The 19,368-nt window shown below is 50.1% G+C and overlaps 1 protein-coding gene across 1 annotated transcript; it reads right to left on the bottom strand.

Annotated features, from left to right (window-relative positions):
- Positions 1 to 1,062: 1,062 nt before the first annotated feature.
- On the bottom strand, positions 1,063 to 9,870 carry Scn2b (sodium voltage-gated channel beta subunit 2). The gene is made up of 4 exons (XM_038324348.1): positions 9,801 to 9,870; positions 2,259 to 2,425; positions 1,781 to 1,991; positions 1,063 to 1,262 (listed from the first exon to the last, which is right to left on the bottom strand). Exons 1-4 carry the CDS (start codon positions 9,868 to 9,870, stop codon positions 1,063 to 1,065), a joined length of 648 nt encoding a protein of 215 aa, XP_038180276.1.
- Positions 9,871 to 19,368: the final 9,498 nt, after the last annotated feature.

The raw sequence follows: 19,368 nt of genomic DNA, 5'->3' as shown, positions 1-19,368 counted from the left end.
TCCTGGTGGGGGGTCCCTAGGGTGGGACATGATCCTGCTGGGGGGTCCCTAGGGTGGAGCAAGATCCTGGTGGGGGGTCCCTAGGGTGGGACATGATCCTGCTGGGGGTCCCTAGGGTGGGGCATGATCCTGCTGGGGGGTCCCTAGGGTGGGGCACGATCCTGCTGGGGGTCCCTAGGGTGGGGCATGATCCTGCTGGGGGGTCCCTAGGGTGGGGCATGATCCTGCTGGGGGGTCCCTAGGGTGGGGCACGATCCTGCTGGGGGTCCCTAGGGTGTGGCATGATCCTGCTGGGGGGTCCCTAGGGTGGGGCATGATCTTGCCTGATGCTGCTTTTTCAGCAATGCTCCTGCGGCATCCCCAAGAGAGCAGGAGTCAACAGCGAACCAGAGTCTCCCTTGGAGCAGCTAATGATGGAAATGAGACCAGAGCAGAGTTCTCTGAGCCAAGGCTCGTGTCCAGGAATGCCTCAGCCCCAGCTTTCCTTGAGCGCCCTCGAAATGCATTTGACTTTAAATGCATTTTTAAAAATGCCCCCACAAATGGCAGGACTCCACATTCATCCCCAGCCTGATGGTTCTGTGCTGGGAGTAGCCAGAGGAACACAGCAAAGCCACCATGAGTCATTCCCATGGTGCCTTTGGTCAGCACAGGACACCCTCCCCACATACACACACACTGCTACCCCCACAGTTTAAACCACCACCAGACCAAACCCAGACAAGATGGGCAACCAGCCTCTTTTCCCACTGCCCTCCCGCCCCATCCCATCTTTGGGACCACACACGTGGTCTTTCTTCTGCAAAGACTAACAGGCTAGAGCCCCTTCTCTGCTCCCCCCAGGGCTCGCATATCTCAGACACCAAGGCAGTTTTCAGATGAAAGGGAAGGAGGTCACCCTTGGTATGGGTGGTGGTGGTGGGGATGGGAAGTGAGGCCCCAGGTCGATCTGGGGTCCTATTTGAGAGAAGCACACCAAGAGAGAGCAGGCAGGGTCACACTGTACAGGGCAGAGAGTGAGAGGAGACAGGACACAGGGAGGGGCGTCAGGGCGGGCTGCGGTTACTTGGCACCATCTTCCACGTTGCCCTCACCGTCTGTCTTGCCCTCCTCCTCAGTCTTCAGGTCATCCGTGCTCAGCTTCTGCTCTTTTTTCCTCCTCACACACTTGACCACCATCAGCACCAAGATGACCACAGCCAAGAAGCCCCCCACTGAGGCACCCACGATGACTGCCACCGTGGAGTCCCGCTCTGGGGGCACTGAGGAAAAGAAGCAGAGCCGTAGACAGGAAGATGTCCTGTCTCCCCTGCTCCCCAACATATGAGGGGCTCTGATTTGACTCATCTTCATGGACAGGGCATTAGTCAAAATCAAAGCAACCTAGACCACTGACTGCTAAGCATCCCCACTGCCAAGCTTCTTCCATCCCCAGAATGGAGTATTTAGGATCGTGGACTTTGAGATCAGACCCAAATTTGATTGTAGGAGTTAGGGAGTGTATGATATGCTTAAACCCCAGTTTCCTCATCCATTCAATGGGATAATAGCTCCTCTCTCCGTGGGTTCTGTGGAGGAAAAGAGGTCAAGCCTACGAAAGCTGCTGTTGTTACTAAGGGCTATGATTGTGGTAGGCTTGTTCCCTCAAGGCCAGAGAGAAGGCATGGATGCCTTCCACCAGCACAAGCACCTGGAGATGAGACGGGCTGCCAGTCTCTCCCTGAAGTGCCTAGGCTGAGGAGAAGGGTCAGTGTCTTCAGCAGTGCAGCCCCCCCCTTACCTTCCAGAAGGACCTGCAGGTAGATCTTGCCATGGCCACGGTGGCGGTCCGGTGGGTTGGTGATGTAGCAGTTGTAGATGCCTTCATCTTCCAGCTGCACGTTTTTCAGGGTCACCGACACGTCATACTTACTTGGGTTCCCGGAAAACTCTACACGGTCTCCAAACCGCTCCAGCTTCAGGTTAATGATCTTCATTCGGAACTGGAGGAACTGGGGTGTTGGGGAGGGGGAAATAGCATGGGCAGCTGATTGAGCAAGGGGCTGTGAGGATCATAGGGACACATCCAATTCCCATGAAGAAAGGGGGTTTAGCCTCAAAAGGTCCATTCAGTTGTGGTAACATCATGCCCTCTGTGTCAGACATCCTACCCAGAGTCCTCTGAGGCCCTGGTCTAGGGCAGATGTAGGGATGGCAGTGTTGGGCTTTATGCTTTGGGGCTCTTGCTTCCCCCCACTTCCTCCTCCACTGGGACTTACCATCTCCTCTGAGCAATTGTTACATTCCTGGTAAGTCCAGTTTAGAGAGAACTGCTTGTGGTTCACGGTGTAGCAGGAGTTGAAGGTACAGGGCAGGCGGGTGTCAGACCCATTGAGGACACTGAGAGTGGTGGGGACTGTGACTTCCATGCTCCGTCCTGGGGGTACTGCAGACAAAACCATAATCTCATGAGGATGCTGAGAGACGGGGCTGGAGGGTGCCAACCCCTCTATAATCCGTGGGGAGGGGGGTAGATGGAGAGGGGCAGAGCAGTGGAGTTAGGGGGGCACAGGCAGGGTGGACAGCTGCTGTTGGGAAGGCAAAGTCCATGAGGGGCACCAGATGTGATCATCAGGAGGATAGAGGGCAGAACAGGTGCAGAGGAGAGCCACCGAATACTCTACCAGGCCATGGACAGCCTAATGGCCTCAACCTTTTCTAAGGCACTGTGAGCACACTCTCTACTTGCCTCTACCTACCCTAATGCCATTTCTCTGCCAAATAAGAGGCTTCACTGGGCTTGCCTTGGTTTCCCCTTGTTCTCCAGATACTTCTGGCCATCTTGACTGTGCCAGAGCCCCCCTGCCAGGGGAAGCATCATTGTCCCCGTGGGGCAGGCTGCTAAAGCATGGTGAAGGATGGGAAAGCCTCCCTCTCGCCTAGCCCAGCGCAGGCGTCTGATCACCCCCAGGCTCTCGCAGATGAGAAAGAGGGCATACGGGAGGGAAGAGGAGTCCCAGGAGAAGATGTGTCATTCTAAGGACTTGCTGATTGGCCTAGGGGATGAGCTCGCCTTCGGAAAATGTCAGCCAGGACACACCACAGCAAAAAGCCAGTTCAAGTTGGCAGGTGGCAGGGTAGAAGCAGAAGTTTCTTTGAGGTCCTGTCTGAGGCACCAGACTCAGGTCAGGGCCTGGGTGCTGCAAGCCAGAAAAGTGCCACTAGGTAGGGTACTCTAAACAAAGCAGAGTTTAAGGAAGACAAGTGAGCTGACAGGTGAGCTGCCTAGGGCCCAGGCGTCACAGAGACTTGTATTTTCACGGGCTGAAAATACCTCCTTAGGTGGACCCAGGCTGCCTCAGATTAGCCCTGACCTTAATTCCAAGATCCTCATCCAAGACTGTTAAAACTTCACTCTGAAAAATTAATTTAGTATTAACAGGGCTGGGAGTCGCTCAGAGGTAGAGCAATTGCCCAGGTCAGACCGAGCAGTGGCAGTCACCATCATTCCCTCAGTCATGTTCATTTGTGATTTCGTCATTTTTTTGTTTGTGTGTTGAATTTTTTTGTTCTGCATTTGTTGTTATTGTCGTGATGTTTTGGTTTTTGGTTTCTGGTTTTTGTGGTGGTTTTTTTTTTTTTTCAGGGTTGGGGGTGTGTATGGCTCCTCCTCTAGTCCAGGCTGTCCTGGAACTAGCTCTGTAGCTAAGGATGGCCTTGAACTTCTGACTTGCCTACCTCAGTTTCTGAGTGCTTGCATTACAGGGGTATGCCATCCCACCCAGTTTATTTCCCAGTTGGAGATCAAGTACAAGACTTCATGTGTGGTCGGCAGACACTTTCCCGGCTGAGCCACATTCCCAGCCTGCATTCGTGCTAGCAAATCTACTGTGTGCCAGGTGTACAGTCTCAGGCCCTGGGAGTTGCTAGTAGGAGGCAGAGTCACTACACCATGGGACTTGTATTCTGGTGAGGGGCATATAGCAACAACAACAAAAATAGCAATGTGGTTGTCTGGAGCATTGCATGGCATGGACTGTAAGGACTGAAGTATGGCAGGGGGCAGTTGTTTTATTCAGGGAGGTCAGGGAACAAGGCTCTGAGAGAGTGACATTCAGGAAGCATCTAACTCAAGAGAAGCAACGAGACATTTAGGATTATCAAGGGCCACATCCTCGTGGCGGGGATGGACTTTCACACAGAGACAAAACAAGCCAGGGCATGGTAAGATCTGACTTCAGAGTTGGGCGGGGACCCAGTCAGAGTTGGGATGATTCTGGGGAATTTAAGAGTGGGGTGTGGCCCGCTGAGTGAAAATTACAGCTACAGATTTGGGCAGAAGCATGGCCCCCCACCCACACACCTTGGTTCCACTTGGATTCTATTCCAGCTCTAGCCTCAATCAGCTGTAAGAAATGTAGGCAGACTCCTTCACCGCCCCATGCCTCAGCCCCCTCCTCCAGAAAACCTAACTCAGGACATTGTTGCCTGGTGGCTCAGCAAATGGTGGCTGCTATTAACCTCATTCTCCTTAAGTTCTGTTTGGGGGACAGAAAGAGAGCAGGGCATGGATTGTGGGGGAGAGATCTCTAGACCTGAGAGTAACTTGGAGATAGACCCCCTTGGATTTCCTTCAGATCTAGCTAAGGAACCAGGCCTCATCCCCAGACACAAGTACTGCAGCCCTCAGGCTGTGAAGTTAAGCCTGCCCCGAGCGTTCTTCTGCTTGCTCAGGCCAACCCCGCAAGGCTCCGAACTTAAGGACAGGAGGTTCTGGACTGCCGGCTGGGGGCAGACCTATGGACCTCAATGACTCTAGCTGAGCATTGAAATGCTCACAAGGGGAACATAAGCTGGGGAGGCTAATGGGGTCCCTCCCAGGAGGGACGGAGCCCAGCTCCCGCGGCTCTTGTACTTTCATATCCAGCCTAAAAGTACCTGGCTCGGTGCCAGGCGAGGAGGAGGTGTGCAGAAAATATTAACACCGCCCCGACTCTGCAGAGGCTGGGAAATCTGAAAGAAGGATGGAGGTTTGTCCTGAGTTTACCTCCTATGCTGGACATCCCAACCTCTCAGGTACCTCCCTCGAAAAGGGCTTCCCTTCCCCCTCAAAGGCGCTGAAACGAACTAGCTCGGCAATGTCCGCCCTCTGCAACCTGTCCCGCCCTAGCAGTTGAACTTGAATGTCTGATTGACATCTCCCTTCATCGTCTCATCTAGAAGGAGCCACCATGCCACTGTGGCAGGCGGCAAAGTTATAGGGAGTCAGAGGCGTTTTCCAGGTTGGTGCCAGGAGACAGAGAAAGGTGCAATGCGGAGGATTCCCCCTGCATGTGCCCTGCAAGAGGCACAAGATGGAATTTGTGTGCCCTCTAGTGGCCGGAGAGGTCAATTATCGAGTCCCACCAGCAGAGAAGAAACCCCCGGAGCCAGCCCCAAACTAAAGAAAGTCAGAACTAGGGGAACCTCCAGGGTTGTAGATCAACTGCCATCCTTTTACTAAGAGGGGACTATGAGACGCTCTGAGAACAGGGACAGCTGAAGCTAGGAAGATGATTCTCACCTGCTGATCCAAGATTCAGCCCAAGTCCTCATGAGACTCTCAGGGGTTCCAATCTCCCATTAGTTTAGGCTCTCACTGTGTTAAGGAAAGCTTTGGGCAAGGTCAGAGCTTGGCAGAGCCCAGTGCTTCTGGAAAGTAGCCGGATCCAGGCCCACTGAAAGGCCCTTTCATCATAAGCGCTAGCAGCACTGCCGCCGGCTCGGCTTTCCATAGCCACCTGGCCGAGTACGCCATAACTGGCAAGCGTTATCTATCGCTGGTCACTTTCAGATGAAGAAATGGGGCACAGAGAAATCAAGCAGCTAGCCCTAGTTCGCTGCCAGGAGGTTATGAAACTAGAACCTGAATCCACGCTGCCTGGTTCCAGAAAGGGCTGAGGTGAGGAGTCAAGCTGGGTGGGGATGTTATTGTCATTCCAAGTTGTCCTAATGTGTAGCACAAGGTGTTCGATTAAGGAACTCACTCCATGACTTTCCTAATTCCTATTTAGGACCAGGTCTGAGGTCTAGGTCTTGTGATTTCCGACTCACAAAAAGAAGGTGATGGGAAAAAGGGTGTGTAAGGGTGTGACAATCCAGGACTGACCCAGCTGGGTCCTTCAGGCCCTGACCATCAACTGTCCTCCCTGGCCCATCCTGAAACAGAGACCCTGAAACTGGACTCTTCTGCCAAACACTTCTAAAATCTGGAAGTAAATTTCCGTTACTCCTCCTTCTAGCCCTAAAGCAGACTATAAGTTTTATTCTTGTGGGGGGGGAGGGAAGAGAAGGAAGGAGAGAAGGGAGCGAAGAAGAAAGAGGAAAAAGAGGAGGAGGAATTGTTTTGTGGGGCAGCCCTGCCTCCCAGACAAATGTGACATGGAACCCCATGTCCTCTCCTGCCTTTGTGCTCACTCTCCTGCCCAAGTCTCCTCCCCAGGCAGCCAGCATCAGCTGTTCCCTACCTCCTGCTGCTTTTAGGGCTGAGTTCTGGCATGGGGTGAAGCTCCCAGATGGCCCCAGCTGCACACTGCAGCTACCTCTCCTGCCAGATCCCATCCCTCCATGTGACCCAGTGACCCCAACACTCTGACTTCCTCTTCCTTCCCCTCCACGAGGCCCCTGTCCATGTTTTTGCTTTAGGTTGGGAAGTTGGTTCATCCTCCTCCCTGGAGTTCTCCCACATAAACCCCAAGCCCCATTCACAAAGCCCAGCTTGGGTGACATCCTCCCCGGTGTCTGGTTCTCTCCCTGAGCCAGGTTCCTATTTCTTCCCGTGACTTGGAGGCTGAGCGGTAGAGTGTTCAAGACTGGGACTCTAGAGATCTTGATATGAGTTTAGACGAGACCACCAACCTTCCAGTGCTGCAATGTCCTCGTCTGTAATACAGGGGACACCGACACTACTGAAGCCACTGTGACAGGTCTGACGTGCTCTCTGTGCAAAGCTCGGCACAGCGCCCAGTACACAGCTGTTAGCGAGAGGTGACTCCTGGCATTATCATTAGACCTGACACTCTTCCAACACATGCAATGCTGAGTTGCTGTTCTTTGTGTGCCTGTGTCTCTCAAGAGGCCCTGGGGAACCCCTTACTCCTGTTGGCATCCCTGCACCCAGAAAGGATATAGCACACAGTGAGTGCTCAGTTAAATGTTGTTGTGGGGGTTGGGGGTAAGAGAGAGACATTCGCCTCCACACCTAGGTCCCACCTTTAGCTGCAAATATGTGTGGTCGGACTGAGTGAGGACCACACTCCCCTCTCTACGCTCGCTCTAATAGAACCCAGACTTTTGACGGCCAGGCCAGTGACTGATGAAACACTGTGAACTTCTGTCATGAGAAAGCTGCTTGCCACCTTTACAGTCATCCCCGCATGTCCCTCCTCTGATGCACGGCTTTTCCTAACATCCGTGACATCCCTCCATCCCGGTAATCCGGTAATGCATGCTACCACAGCCACCCAAGTTCCATTGCCCAGAGTACAAGCTGGCAGAGGCATGCCTCCCCGCAGCTTCAAGATCAAGGTCTCCACTCTTATAGGCCTGTTGAAATACCCACTTCTTCCCACTGCCCCTTACAGCCCTGGTGCACAGACCTCTTCCTCCATGCATTTCCCTCAAGACCAGGTCAGCTGCTCCTGTTGCCAGGGCCCCTGGCCTCATTGTCTTAGGTATGGCTGTGGTAGACAGACTCCACCTACCAGGAGGCTGTGGCTAACTCCTGAGAGGAGACTCTGGCCTCCAGCTGTGGCTGTGTGTGTGTGTGTGTGTGTGTGTGTGTGTGTGTGTGTGTGTGTACTGCTCACTTCCCCACCTCTTTTAGCCTGCACTTGAGATTCTCCTACCAATTAATGCTAACTGAGCAGTATTGTTTCCTGAAGTTGGGGGCAGTAGAACTCAGTGTTAAAGAGAATGTGCTAAGTCAGTCACGTGGGAGTTCAAATCTCAGCTTCCTTATGCCAGTCACATGACCTGATTGGATGAGTTACTTAACTTCTCTGTGCCTCTGTTTCCGCCTTGGAACATGAATAGAATCACAGTGTCTACCTCAGATAACTGCTTGAGAGCTAAAGAAGACACGTCATGCCATGGCTCAGGGGAAGCATCCAGAAAGATCCGTCACTGTGGGACCCTGCTATGTGTCAGGTCACAAGCTCACCAAGCATGAAACAGTCTCCACAGGATAGTGATGCTTAGGGTGGGTAACATCTTGCCCATGGGTGTGAAGCAAAGAACAAAGATAACTTTAAACGTAGGTCCAGTTTCACAAGAAGGAAGATGTCAGATCCTTATCTTGCAGGCTACCAGAGAGAGACATTTGTGATAGGGAAGATGTCCACCTACAATCCTTGCACTGGACCCTCAGGTACTGCTGAGGAAATGTTATAGGTGTTGTTTCTTTTTCTTTTTAATTTATTTAATTATTATGTATACAGTGTTCTGTCTGAATGCCAGAAGAGGGAACCTAATTGAATTACAGATGGTTGTATATAACCACCATATGGTTGCTGGGAATTGAACTCCAGACCTATGAAAGAGCAGTCAGTGCTCTTAACCTCTGAGCCATCTCTCCAGCACCTGCTGAGGGAATTTTAAAAATAAAACTGTCTATAAGGCAGGTTTAAGTCAGGTGGTAGTGGTGCACGCCTTTAATCCCAGCACTCGGGAAGCAGAGGCAGGCAGATCTTTGTAAGTACAAGGCCAGCCTGGTCTACAGAGCAAGTTTCAGAACGGCCAGGGCTGCACAGAAAAACCCTGTCTTGAAACACACACACACACACACACACACACACACACACAAGCAGGTTTAGAGCCCAGCATGGTGGCACTTGTCTATACTCCCAGCACCCAGGAGGAGACAGAAGCAGGAGAATCACCGAAAGATGGAGTGGAGGACAGCCAGGGCTACACAGTGAGACCTTTTCTTGTGGTGGGGGGTTTACAAATAGCCTAGCCCACCTGCCTGCATAGTATGAAGTCTCTAGGTGTTCAAATATAAAACTGACTTTAAGACCATAAGAGAAGGGGTCTCTGTTCTGAGACTGTTGTTGAAGTACCACACTTTTTTCGTCCATAGGTTCCATTTCTATTAGTCTCCTTTTTCCTGGATCCTGGACACCTGACCTCTCCTCCATTCCATCCGGTTCATGCCCGGGGTACTTGCCCCAATAGCAGCTTTTCTGGTGTCTCTCCCCCATCCTGGAGCCCATCCTCACGCCTCTTCCTCAATTCCTCCCACACACATCTCAACAAACAGGTGGGACAGACCCAACTTTCTGCCCCCAGCTCTCCAGAAGACACTCTTCTAACCCTTTAAATCCACCAGACTCCAGGGAACAAGGCTCACAAAAGAGACGTTTTAAATAAACCAGCAACTCCTAAAAGCTCTCATCAGAAGTAGCTGAAAATGAAACTTATACTAATAATGAATAATAATAACAAAACGAAGAGGAAAATCCCCGCAGAGAATGCAGAGCAGCCTAGCTCTGCCCCACCCCCACACAGGTCCACTTAGGGGGAAATCCGAAGGAAAAAACCTTCCTGATTATTTTGACCATTTCCATCCCCAAGCAACACTCATCCGCTAGTCAACATTTCTGTGACCGAGTAGCCCAGCATCCTGAATCCCAGCTAAGTCCCAGGTCCCCAGCACGCCCGGTCCCAAGGACACAGAAGGAAAGGCTCACACTCCTCCTTCCCTCATGCCCCCGGCCCCCTCCTCTTTCAGCTGCAGCTGCGCTTCTGACCCTTAGGAGCATGCAGATGTGGTTCTAACTTACCCAAAGTGAAAAACAGACTGAGCCCCGTGAGACTGAAGGCAGGGCGAGGTAGCCAGGCATCCCTGTGCATTTTCAGAGACTGTGGTGTTAGGCGGGTGGGCTATGGGAGAGGGTGATTGAGGGACCAAGGACCACAAGGGAGGAATGGTTAGAAGCTAAGAAAGAAAATGCACGGATGTACTTCAAAGACATATACAACATTAAGGAAGCTTTATTTCCATCTCTCTAATATGGCCGACTTGTGTGTGGCTGCTAAAAAGAGAGGGGGGGTGGTGTGTAAGGGAAAGGGAGAAAAAAGGGGCCTGGAGTAAATATTGTGGTTGGTGGATTTCAAAACGCAGGTGGGAGGGCATAAAAAAGATATTCCTGGAAGAAATTCAGTTGCCAGAAATTTTTACCCTCTAAACTCAGAACTAAATCAAATCTTGCCTTTCTACTGCACTTGAAATGATTTTTAGATTTTGAAATTTGTGAGAGAAATCTAGGCGAGATGGTACATGCCTGTAATCCTAGCAGCAGGAAAGCAGAGACAGGGTTGCCCTGAGTTCGAAGCTAGCCTAGGCTTCAGAGCAAGACTCTTTAAAGAGGAGGAAGGGAGAGAGGGAGAGAGGGAAGGAGGAAGGGAGGGAGGATGGGAGGGAGGGAGGGAGGGAGGGAGGGAGGGAGGGAGGGAGGGAGGGAGGGAGGGAGGAAGGGAGGGAGGGAGGAAGGCAGGAAAGGAGGGAATAAAATTAAAGAAAGGAAGACTGTTGGCGCCATCCACCTATTTCAAAGGGCTGTAAGGAAGTCCTTTTTGTCACTTAGAAACACCCCAAGGCCAGGGAGATGATTCAGAGGCTGAAGGTGCTTGCAGCCAGGCCAAGCCTTATGACCCGAACTGGCTCCTCTGGAATGCACATGGTGCAAGAAGAGAGCTGCAAGTCGCCCTCTGACCTCAACACACCTGCAGTGACACCTGTGCGCTCTCTCTCTCTCTCTCTCTCTCTCTCTCTCTCTCTCTCTCTCTCTCTCTCTCTCTCTCTCTCTCTCAGACACACACACACACACACACACACACACACACACACACACGTACACCATCTAGGGAAGACTTGTTTTGTGTTTGGTCAGGATTCAGGGAAGTGAGCAGGAGGCTCTCAGGAAGTAGGACTTCCTTGTTGCTGTAGCATTTCAGCAGAAAACAGAACATATAAAAGAAGGCTCGTGCACAGACACCTAAGAGATTTGACAAGGGAATAGGACATGAACCCCTGAGGGACCTTGACTCAAACTAATCGATGGGAAAGGGATATTTTTGAGACAACAAGGGCAGTAAATATAAATTGCACATTGATTATATCAACAAACAATTTCTTTTCTAAAAAAATTTGTTATCTATCTTCATGCACATCTTTATGACAGAAGAGGGCATCAGATCCCACTATAGATGGTCGTAAGCCACCATGTGGTTGCATAAGAATTGAACTCAGGACCTCTGGAAGAGCAGCCAGTGCTCTTAACCACTGAGCCATCTCTCCAGCCCAAAAGATAACTTCTAATGTTGTCAGGTTTTTGCCGGGCAGTGGTTTTGCCCAGCACTCAGGAGGCAGAGGCAGGTGGATCTCTGAGTTTGAGACCAGCCTGGTCTACAGAGTGAGTTCCAGGACAGTTAAGGCTACACAGATAAACCATGTCTTGAACCCCCGCTTCCCTTTCAAAACAAAAGAAGATCATGGTTTTGTGGGTTTTGTGTTTGTAACACGCTTACCTGTTAGAGATTCAGTCACAGGTGAAATGAGATAATGCCTGGAATAGACTCTTAAATATTCCAGGAAGAACACAGATGAGAGAACAGGTCTGGGCATCACGGGGGGGGGGGCATGTTTGGCGATGTCGGAGGTACATTCTTCGGGCTTCACTGTATATTTGAAACTTGTTGTTTCAGAGGAGGGGAAAACTACAGGCTTTTCACAAGTGACCCTAAGCAAAGAAGTGAACAGAGTCAAGTGTACTGCAGGTCCTGACCCAGCCATTGCACGCAGATATACACAACGAGGGATCACAAACCAATTGTCTGGTTTATATGAGATGGTTCGGGGCCAAGATTCAAACCCAGCTCTTTGTAAGGCGCTGATCCACCCACTGAACACACCCCAGTATTCCACATGGTGTATCCCTGGGCAAGGGGACACCGAGCCCTCCTGAAGTTGATGCAGTCAAGGAGTAGGCTATGCCGGAGTAAGATGAGCTCTGTGCACAGCACCTGGCTGAGGCTTGATATTCACTAGCCAGGAGGTGACTGACCGCCCAGGGACGGGACTGGAGGAATGAATGTATTTATAGAAGAACCAGAGAACAGGAGTCAAGTCCAGCCGGGTCTCTGAAGCTGTCCTAGGGTCATAAGACCCAAAGCCAAATGTTGCTTCAAGAAAGGGGTGTGAGATGGCAGAAGGATGACAGGTTCTGATGGTGCACAGACCCTCTGTCCCGTTCTCCTCCAGTGCCCACCCTATCACCCTAGGGCCTCGAGGCCTCTCCATGGTGCACCACTCACAGGTGTGTGCCCAGAGGGCTAGACTGGCACCACTCAGGTCTCCCGCTCTGCTCAGGCCAATCCAGCCAAGTCCAGGTCTGCAGTACCAACCAGGCTGCCGCAGACACTTTTCAGCCTAGATCTGCTTGCCAGAAATTTTTAGTTTGATGTAGCCGGCCTCCTCCTTTTTTCTTAATGCAGCCTATGGTGCCTTGTGAGGCCCAGAAACCGAAGGAAATTGCTTTTCCATCTCACTTGACCTCATGCTATGTCTGGAAGCTTCTATTTAATAGTCAACTGAAGCAAGAAATAATCCTAAATTTCTCTGCTTCTCCCTAGAATTTGGCTAAAGTCACCAAGTATTCAGACTTCAAAGAGCTTTGGTCCAGCTCAGACCTCTAGGATGAAGGACCAATAGTAGCCAAATCAGGGACCAACCCGGAGATAGGGGCTAAGTCAGCCTCCCATAGCCCACTGGGGCCCCAGGAATTATCTGTTGCAAGGGGGACAAACCTCCTCTAGGAGCCAATGGGAGGCCAGGAAGCAGAAACTCAGAGGTGTTTTGCAGCCTGATGACACCGGTAATCAAAGATGAACTTTTTTGGAAGTGAAGCCCTGTGGTTTTGGCGTTCCTGCCAGGTGCCATTTATCACTGAAGATTTGACTGGACAGCATTCAATTACCTGCCCTGCTGGGAGAAGCCGGGTTAGAAATAACCCAAACGAAGGCAATTTCCTTCTGCCTTTAAACTGCGTAGTCCAGGCTACAGGCTTTCACGTGAGAGGCTACTTTCTTAGAGTGTGGTCCCCCGCTGGCCTCTCTGGCGCCACTTGGGAACTAGTTAGGAGAGAAGAGCCATAGCCTCGTGCCACGCTCAGGAAGTCGGGAGCTGCATGTTCTTCAAGACCCTCCGGAGATTCTTAAGGGTATTAAGTTTCCACCTTGGCAGGTCTGTAAGCAGCAATGAGAAGCCAGCTTTGGGGACTTAGCAAAAAGAAAAAGATGCACAAGAAGTTTCCGATCAATGCCATCTTCAGTCGATCTGCAGAACACGTGGCAGCTTGTGTGGTCCAAGACAGGGATTCATTTTACTGAATCTCCCCTTCACCCTATCCCTTCGTAAGCCAGTCCATGTCAGGTGAGGTTTTTGTTGTTGTTTTGTTGTTTTGTTGTTTTGTTGTTTATTACCCTGAAGGGCACTTACATCTCTGCCTCGGTAGTTTAGGAATGCCCTTCATCTCCCAAATACTCAGCAAGTCCAAAGACTCCAAAATCTGCTCCAAAGCTGGAGGTGACGTTCAGTGACAGAGAAGAGGCTTACATGCTCCATGCCCTGTGTTCAATCCACAGTGCACGTGTGCATATTGGTCTTCAAACACACTCCACACACACACACACACACACACACACACACACTCCTGCTCCAAAACCATCTACTCCCTGTTCACATTGCCTCTTCATGCTGTGTGTGCTCTCGGGACTCTAGACACATTCCCTTATTCAACACGCTCAGGAATTATAATCCTCCATTATCCACATAAAATACAGCCTAAGACACACACGCACACCCCATCCCAGTGGATACCTGACACAGTGGACAGTACCAAACCACTTCGGTACCCAGACAGAGAATGCGACAACAGAGCTAGCAAGCATGAAACGATGGTTTACATAATATGGATACACTGGACAAAGGAAAAGGGTACCTATCCAGCCTGGGAAGACTCAGGAAGGCACAAGATTTCATCATGCAACTCAGCTTAAAATTTACTAAATGGAAAATTCCAGAAGTAAACAATTCAGATCTTAAGCTCACAGTTGACCGCCGCTAACTGAAACCACAGACAACTAAGCATGGATGCTGTGGGGGCAGCTGCATGTATTTATTGGCCCCACGTGCTAGTTGCCAGGTGTGAAACCGGAGACCCAGAAATAAACAAGATACACATGCCTTTGTGAGCACCCCTTCTAGACAGGAAGATAAAGGTGCAAAGTCTCAGTTGAACATGATGCGTGCAGCCCCATCTGCTTGGGGGTACAGCAGCAGAAGCGCCCCTAATATTGTTGCCATCTCTGGGCTAACAGGAATGTGGCCAGTGTATACCCACGCTGACCTCCCAGCTAGACTGCAGCACTTTAAGGTGTGTCTGAGTACACCATGGGCCGCTGCTGACCCCTGAGCAGATGAGAAGTAGTAGATACATATGGATATATTTGGGGAAAGTATAGAAATTCCACCAGCCTGACTATCCAACCAGGTTCTCTGTGTGGTCTCCTCCACTTTCTGGGCATTCTCGTCAGCAAGGACTTGATCCATATAGAGTTAGAGGCATAAGGGCCATGGCAAAAGGCCGAAAGCAGGTTGTCTAAGAGCTTCAGATCTCTGAGAGAAGAGAAAGCCTCACATGAAAGAGAGGACAAGAAAAGAATTCGATCAAGTATAAAACCATCTTAGAAGATTCGAGAACTAAATTGCTCAGGTGAGAGTCAAGCAGAGCTTGGAAGGAATGCAGGTTTGAGCAGGAGGGACGGCAAGGATCATCCCAGGCAAGGCTGTAAAGGGAGCAGTAAAGAAAACCAGCTCAGAAGGCTCAGAAGCCTAAGGGGCAAAGATGAACGCAGCAGAAGGGGCAAGTCTGCTTGTTGGGTTTTAAAGAGAGTGGCATGGTGGTGCAGCACAGACAAGAACGCGGGATAGAGGCAGAACACAGAAGACCACACACAGGCAATTGGGGGCTTCTGTTCCTTTTCTGGAACAGGTACATCACCGTTATTCTTGACATCATGAGATACTGGCTTTGTGGGAAAATACTACTATGTTCCCTTCGTTTGCTTTTTTTTTTCTTGAAGAAGAAAGGTTCTGTGCCTCTGGTTTTACAGAAGTAGTCACAGATGGCCTGACCTCCCTTGAAGAAACTCTGACCACATCTGCAAATCAACTGGCCAGGTCAGCAGTCCTGAGAAACATCCTCTATGATCAGGAAGAAGACTACCGGGCTGGGTTAGAATACAGTGTGCTTGAACTCTCTTTGGTTCTAAGAAACTAGGGTGTCAGTGTCAGCATAAGGCCCCAAATGCACATACACACAAACAAAAGCATGCACTTATGCATGCATGCACGCACCTAGCACTTTGGGAAAGGTAGTTGCACATATAAACACATATTCATACTAATCTAGGCAAGGTCAGGGTAGCCAAGGAAGAACAAAAGGAAGGGGTGCTGAACCTTTTTGTTTGTTTGTCTGCTTGTTTGTCTGTTTTTCTTGGCTGTCCTGTAACTCACTCTGTGGACCAGGCTGGCCTTAAACTCAGAGATCCACCTGCCTCTGGCTCCCAACTGCTGGGATTAAAGTCGTGTGCCACCACTGCCCAGCTAGGGCTGGATCCTTTAAAGGAGTCCCAGCATTTGCCTTCAATGCCAAGAGTGGCTTCTAGAATCGCTAGAGTTCCCACCCCCTCAACCTTTGGGACTGCTTTCTCTGGGCAAGGGCCTGGATGCTTCTGGAAGCCTTCGAGCACGGTAGCACCTGGTGTTCTAGGGACCAAAACTACTGAAAATTCAAGTAGAAAAACTGCTGCTTGAAGGATAAGGAGGCCCGGCTCAGTTGGTTTCCAGCAGCCTCATGCCCTCCAGGATGGGCTCTTCTCGGTTACCAAAGCCCTTGCCTGCTTGCCATTGGCTCCCTTACATGGTCTTTCTTTGGATGGGAAGAAGAATTGAGGAGTCTGGTTAAATGGCTGGGCTCACAGAAATAAAAATTAACAAGAGATTGGGACCAGAAAACATTGTCATTTATACCAGTCAATTTTGCTATTCAGACTGAATGTCAGGGCCCTGGAGAGATGGCTTAGAAGATAAAAGCCCTAGCTGCTCTTCCAAAGGACATGAGTTCAATTCCCAGCACCCACGTGGCCACTTGCAACTGTCTGTAACTCTAGTTCTGGGGGATCCAATGCCCGCTTCTGACCTCCCTGCATATAACACATAGGTGGTACACAGGCAAAACATAAAAATAAACATCACATAAAAAACAAAAGAACCAGTGACTCAATGGCGAAAGTGGAGAGAGGAATCGAAATTGGTAAACAAACTTGACCTGGCTAGATGGCTCAGCCCAGGCACAATTGCCTAGGCACTTCATTTGGTCACTGTGGGGAGGATATTCCTGGGCTGGAGCCATGACTCCCTGGTAAAGGCTGTTACTCAGCCTGACAGCCTGAGACTCCTAGTTACATTTTACCAGCCGGACCCACTGGCGTTACTGTAGAGAACACCTCAGCTAAGGAACCACTTCCATCAGACTGGCCTGTGGGCATGTCTGTAGGACATTTTCTTGATTGATGGTTGATATGGGAAAGTCCAGCCCACTGTGGGTAGCGCTACCCCTGGTCAGGTCACCCTGAGTTGTACACAAAAGCAAACAGAGCAAACCAGCAAGCAGCTCTCCTCCATGGCCCCTGTTTCAGTTCCTGCTTCCAGGTTCCTGCATTGGCTTCCCTGGATGCCCGACTGTGAGGTGGAAACACAAGCCAACTAACCCCTTTCCTTCCTCAAGCTGCATTTGGTCACGGTGCTTACCACAGCGACAGAAGGCTAAGTAGACACCAAAAGGACCCGCACAGTAGTCAAAAACCAACTGCTACAAATGGTCCTCTGACCTATAGAAACAACACAAATTCAGCCCCGTGAGTCTCCACTGTTATGTAAGAAAGTTTTGATTTACATAGTTTGCCATATGATTCTTTCCTGTTTGGTGCTGATGTGAAAGTCGTGAGCATTCACTAGAAGCTGCCCTGTGAGGTTGGAAATGTGTTATCAGCAGGCTGGTGACAGGTGACGCTATCTTCTCGCTCAGTCTGAGCAATGACACGTCACCTCTCCCAGGCGACCACATGATCACAGCAACGAGGGACACCCAAACCTGTATAGTGCAGTGTTTGGATGTTGCGATGCTGTACAGGTTAGCTGTGTTAGATGAAGTTTAAACTCCGGATGTTTGTACTTCATGATGACCGCAATCCTTTCTAAGCTAAGAAGATTTACATGGGAAAATTGCCCCAAAGCATTCGCATAAATGTTTTGGTGTGAAAAGGGAAGAGGCAGGGCCAGGGCTCGAACGCAGCCACTAAACCCCAATCCATCTCCCTACACTGTCTACCTGCATGTTGCTGGATTAATAGTCAACCCTCTGCAGAAGAAGGCTACGGGCGAGCAAACAGGCAGGTTTTCTGTGGCCTCCTGAAGTGCTGGTTTGTTTTTAGGCAATGTTGGTGTTTGCAAGCTGTGGATCTACTTGAATTTTGAAACTCTGTGTATATGTATATAAAGGAAGGTTTGTGGGGAGCTGGGGCTGGGATAGAGGTGTGGGCTTGCCCTTCCTCCTCGGCTGTAGCTGCTGAGCCCAGAATAAAAGCCAAATGGAAGGGGTCAAGTTCAAAGCTGGATGTATCTATGCTTCCGCAGCGTGCTCTCCAAGGATTAAGTGTACCACCCATTCTCAAGCTTCTTCTCCAGACCTGGAACAATAGATGTAAAATCACCATACATTCATCTGATTCTGTGTCCTGAAGGCTGTTCTTCACTACACACACTGTTTAAGGAAGTAAAAGGGCACTCCTTAGCCCAAGAAAGAATTTAACTTAATAAGCCACAAACAAAACCCCTTTCTCTATGACTACTCCAGCTATGGAAAGTCCCAGATGCTGCTATGTCCCAGATAGGATGCTGCCTTCGACATATGTTGGCGTAATCCTTGTGCCATTAGCAGATTCTTTCTGTGGCCCCTGAGGAACAAGGAGAGACATTTGGTGGCTCTTCTCCATGGTTAACCAGAGTAGATGGTAAAACGGAATAAACTTATAGCAAGCATGTGGTGTTTGGAGAGTCTGGGGAATCATTTAAAACTGTAGCTCTACTTGAGAAAGAATGAGAAACCAGAGATTCAGGCTAGTAGAGTGGACTTATTCCAGCCCTCCAGGGGCTGAGGCAGAAGGACTCTCCATGGGTTCCAGGTTACTCTGGGCTACAGAGCCAAACCCTTCATGTCCGTTATTTTTTCATTTTATGTATATGTGTGCTTTGTTTCCATGTATGTCTGTGCACCATGTGCATGCCTGATGCTCACAGAGGCCAGAAGGACCCCAGGAACTGGAGTTACAGATGGTGTGAGCCACCGTGTGAGTGCTGGGGATTGAACCCAGATCTTTGGAAGAACAGCAAATGCTCTTAATCAGCGAACTCTCTCTCTCCAGCCTGATTCTTTTTCTTTTTAATTTTTAATAGCTCACTGAGTCCAGCTACTGCGGTTCGTACGCACGTATACACGTGGGTGTGCAGTCATCCCCTGGAGACATGGATGAAGAAAACTGACTCTCCGAACAGCCATCAACTTCCACTAGCTCCTCAAACAGGGTTGGAACTTGATGAACTTTTCCCCATGGTGCTGGGATGCTGACTGACTAGATCTGCAGGGAACCACGGCTGCTGTCAGGTCCAGAGGACACCCCACAACACCCTTTCCCATCCTCCAGCTCTTACGCTCTTTCTGCCCCTCTTGGCAATGTTCTCTGAGCCTTGGTGGCCTTGGGACAGATGCTCTATTTAGAGTTCAGCACTCAGCAATCACGGATTTGAATCTCTGCATTAGCTGTTGCCCATTCCTAGAAGGAGGTTCTCTGTCCAAGGCCGACAGCAACACTCGTCTATTAGTATAAACATACACATATAGAAGGCAGTTTCACAACACAAACATTTACCAAAAAAAATAGTAATAGGTCTCCCCCCAGAACCTAGGACCTCCCCAGCTATGGACTTTTGGCCAGGTTTACAATACCAGGCATGAATTCCCTCCTGTGGAGCAGGCCTCAAATCTAATCAGAAAGTGGTTGGTTACCCCCATAGCAATCAGGTAACTACTGTACCCATGGGTTCAGAGTATCTCAGTGCATGGCCCAGCTCTGGGTAGGATCATTAATGTCTCCCCACTCCGGGGTCTACACAGCACCTTCTGGCATAATGAAAGCTAGCCAACAAATTCACACTTCAAATTCCCGCTC

This window comes from Arvicola amphibius, chromosome 3, assembly GCF_903992535.2.
Source record: "Arvicola amphibius chromosome 3, mArvAmp1.2, whole genome shotgun sequence".
Lineage (NCBI taxonomy): Eukaryota > Metazoa > Chordata > Mammalia > Rodentia > Cricetidae > Arvicola > Arvicola amphibius.
This window is presented reverse-complemented; position numbering and strand designations above follow the sequence as displayed.

Bases quoted from the DNA above. Each gene is read 5' to 3' on its own strand.
- Scn2b (XM_038324348.1), bottom strand. From the start codon at position 9,870: ATGCACAGGGATGCCTGGCTACCTCGCCCTGCCTTCAGTCTCACGGGG. The intron at 1,992-2,258 runs GTAAGTCCCAGT...CCAACACCCCAG, and splicing joins ACAATTGCTCAGAGGAGATG to TTCCTCCAGTTCCGAATGAA. The intron at 1,263-1,780 runs GTAAGGGGGGGG...TCTTTTCCTCAG, and splicing joins CCTGCAGGTCCTTCTGGAAG to TGCCCCCAGAGCGGGACTCC.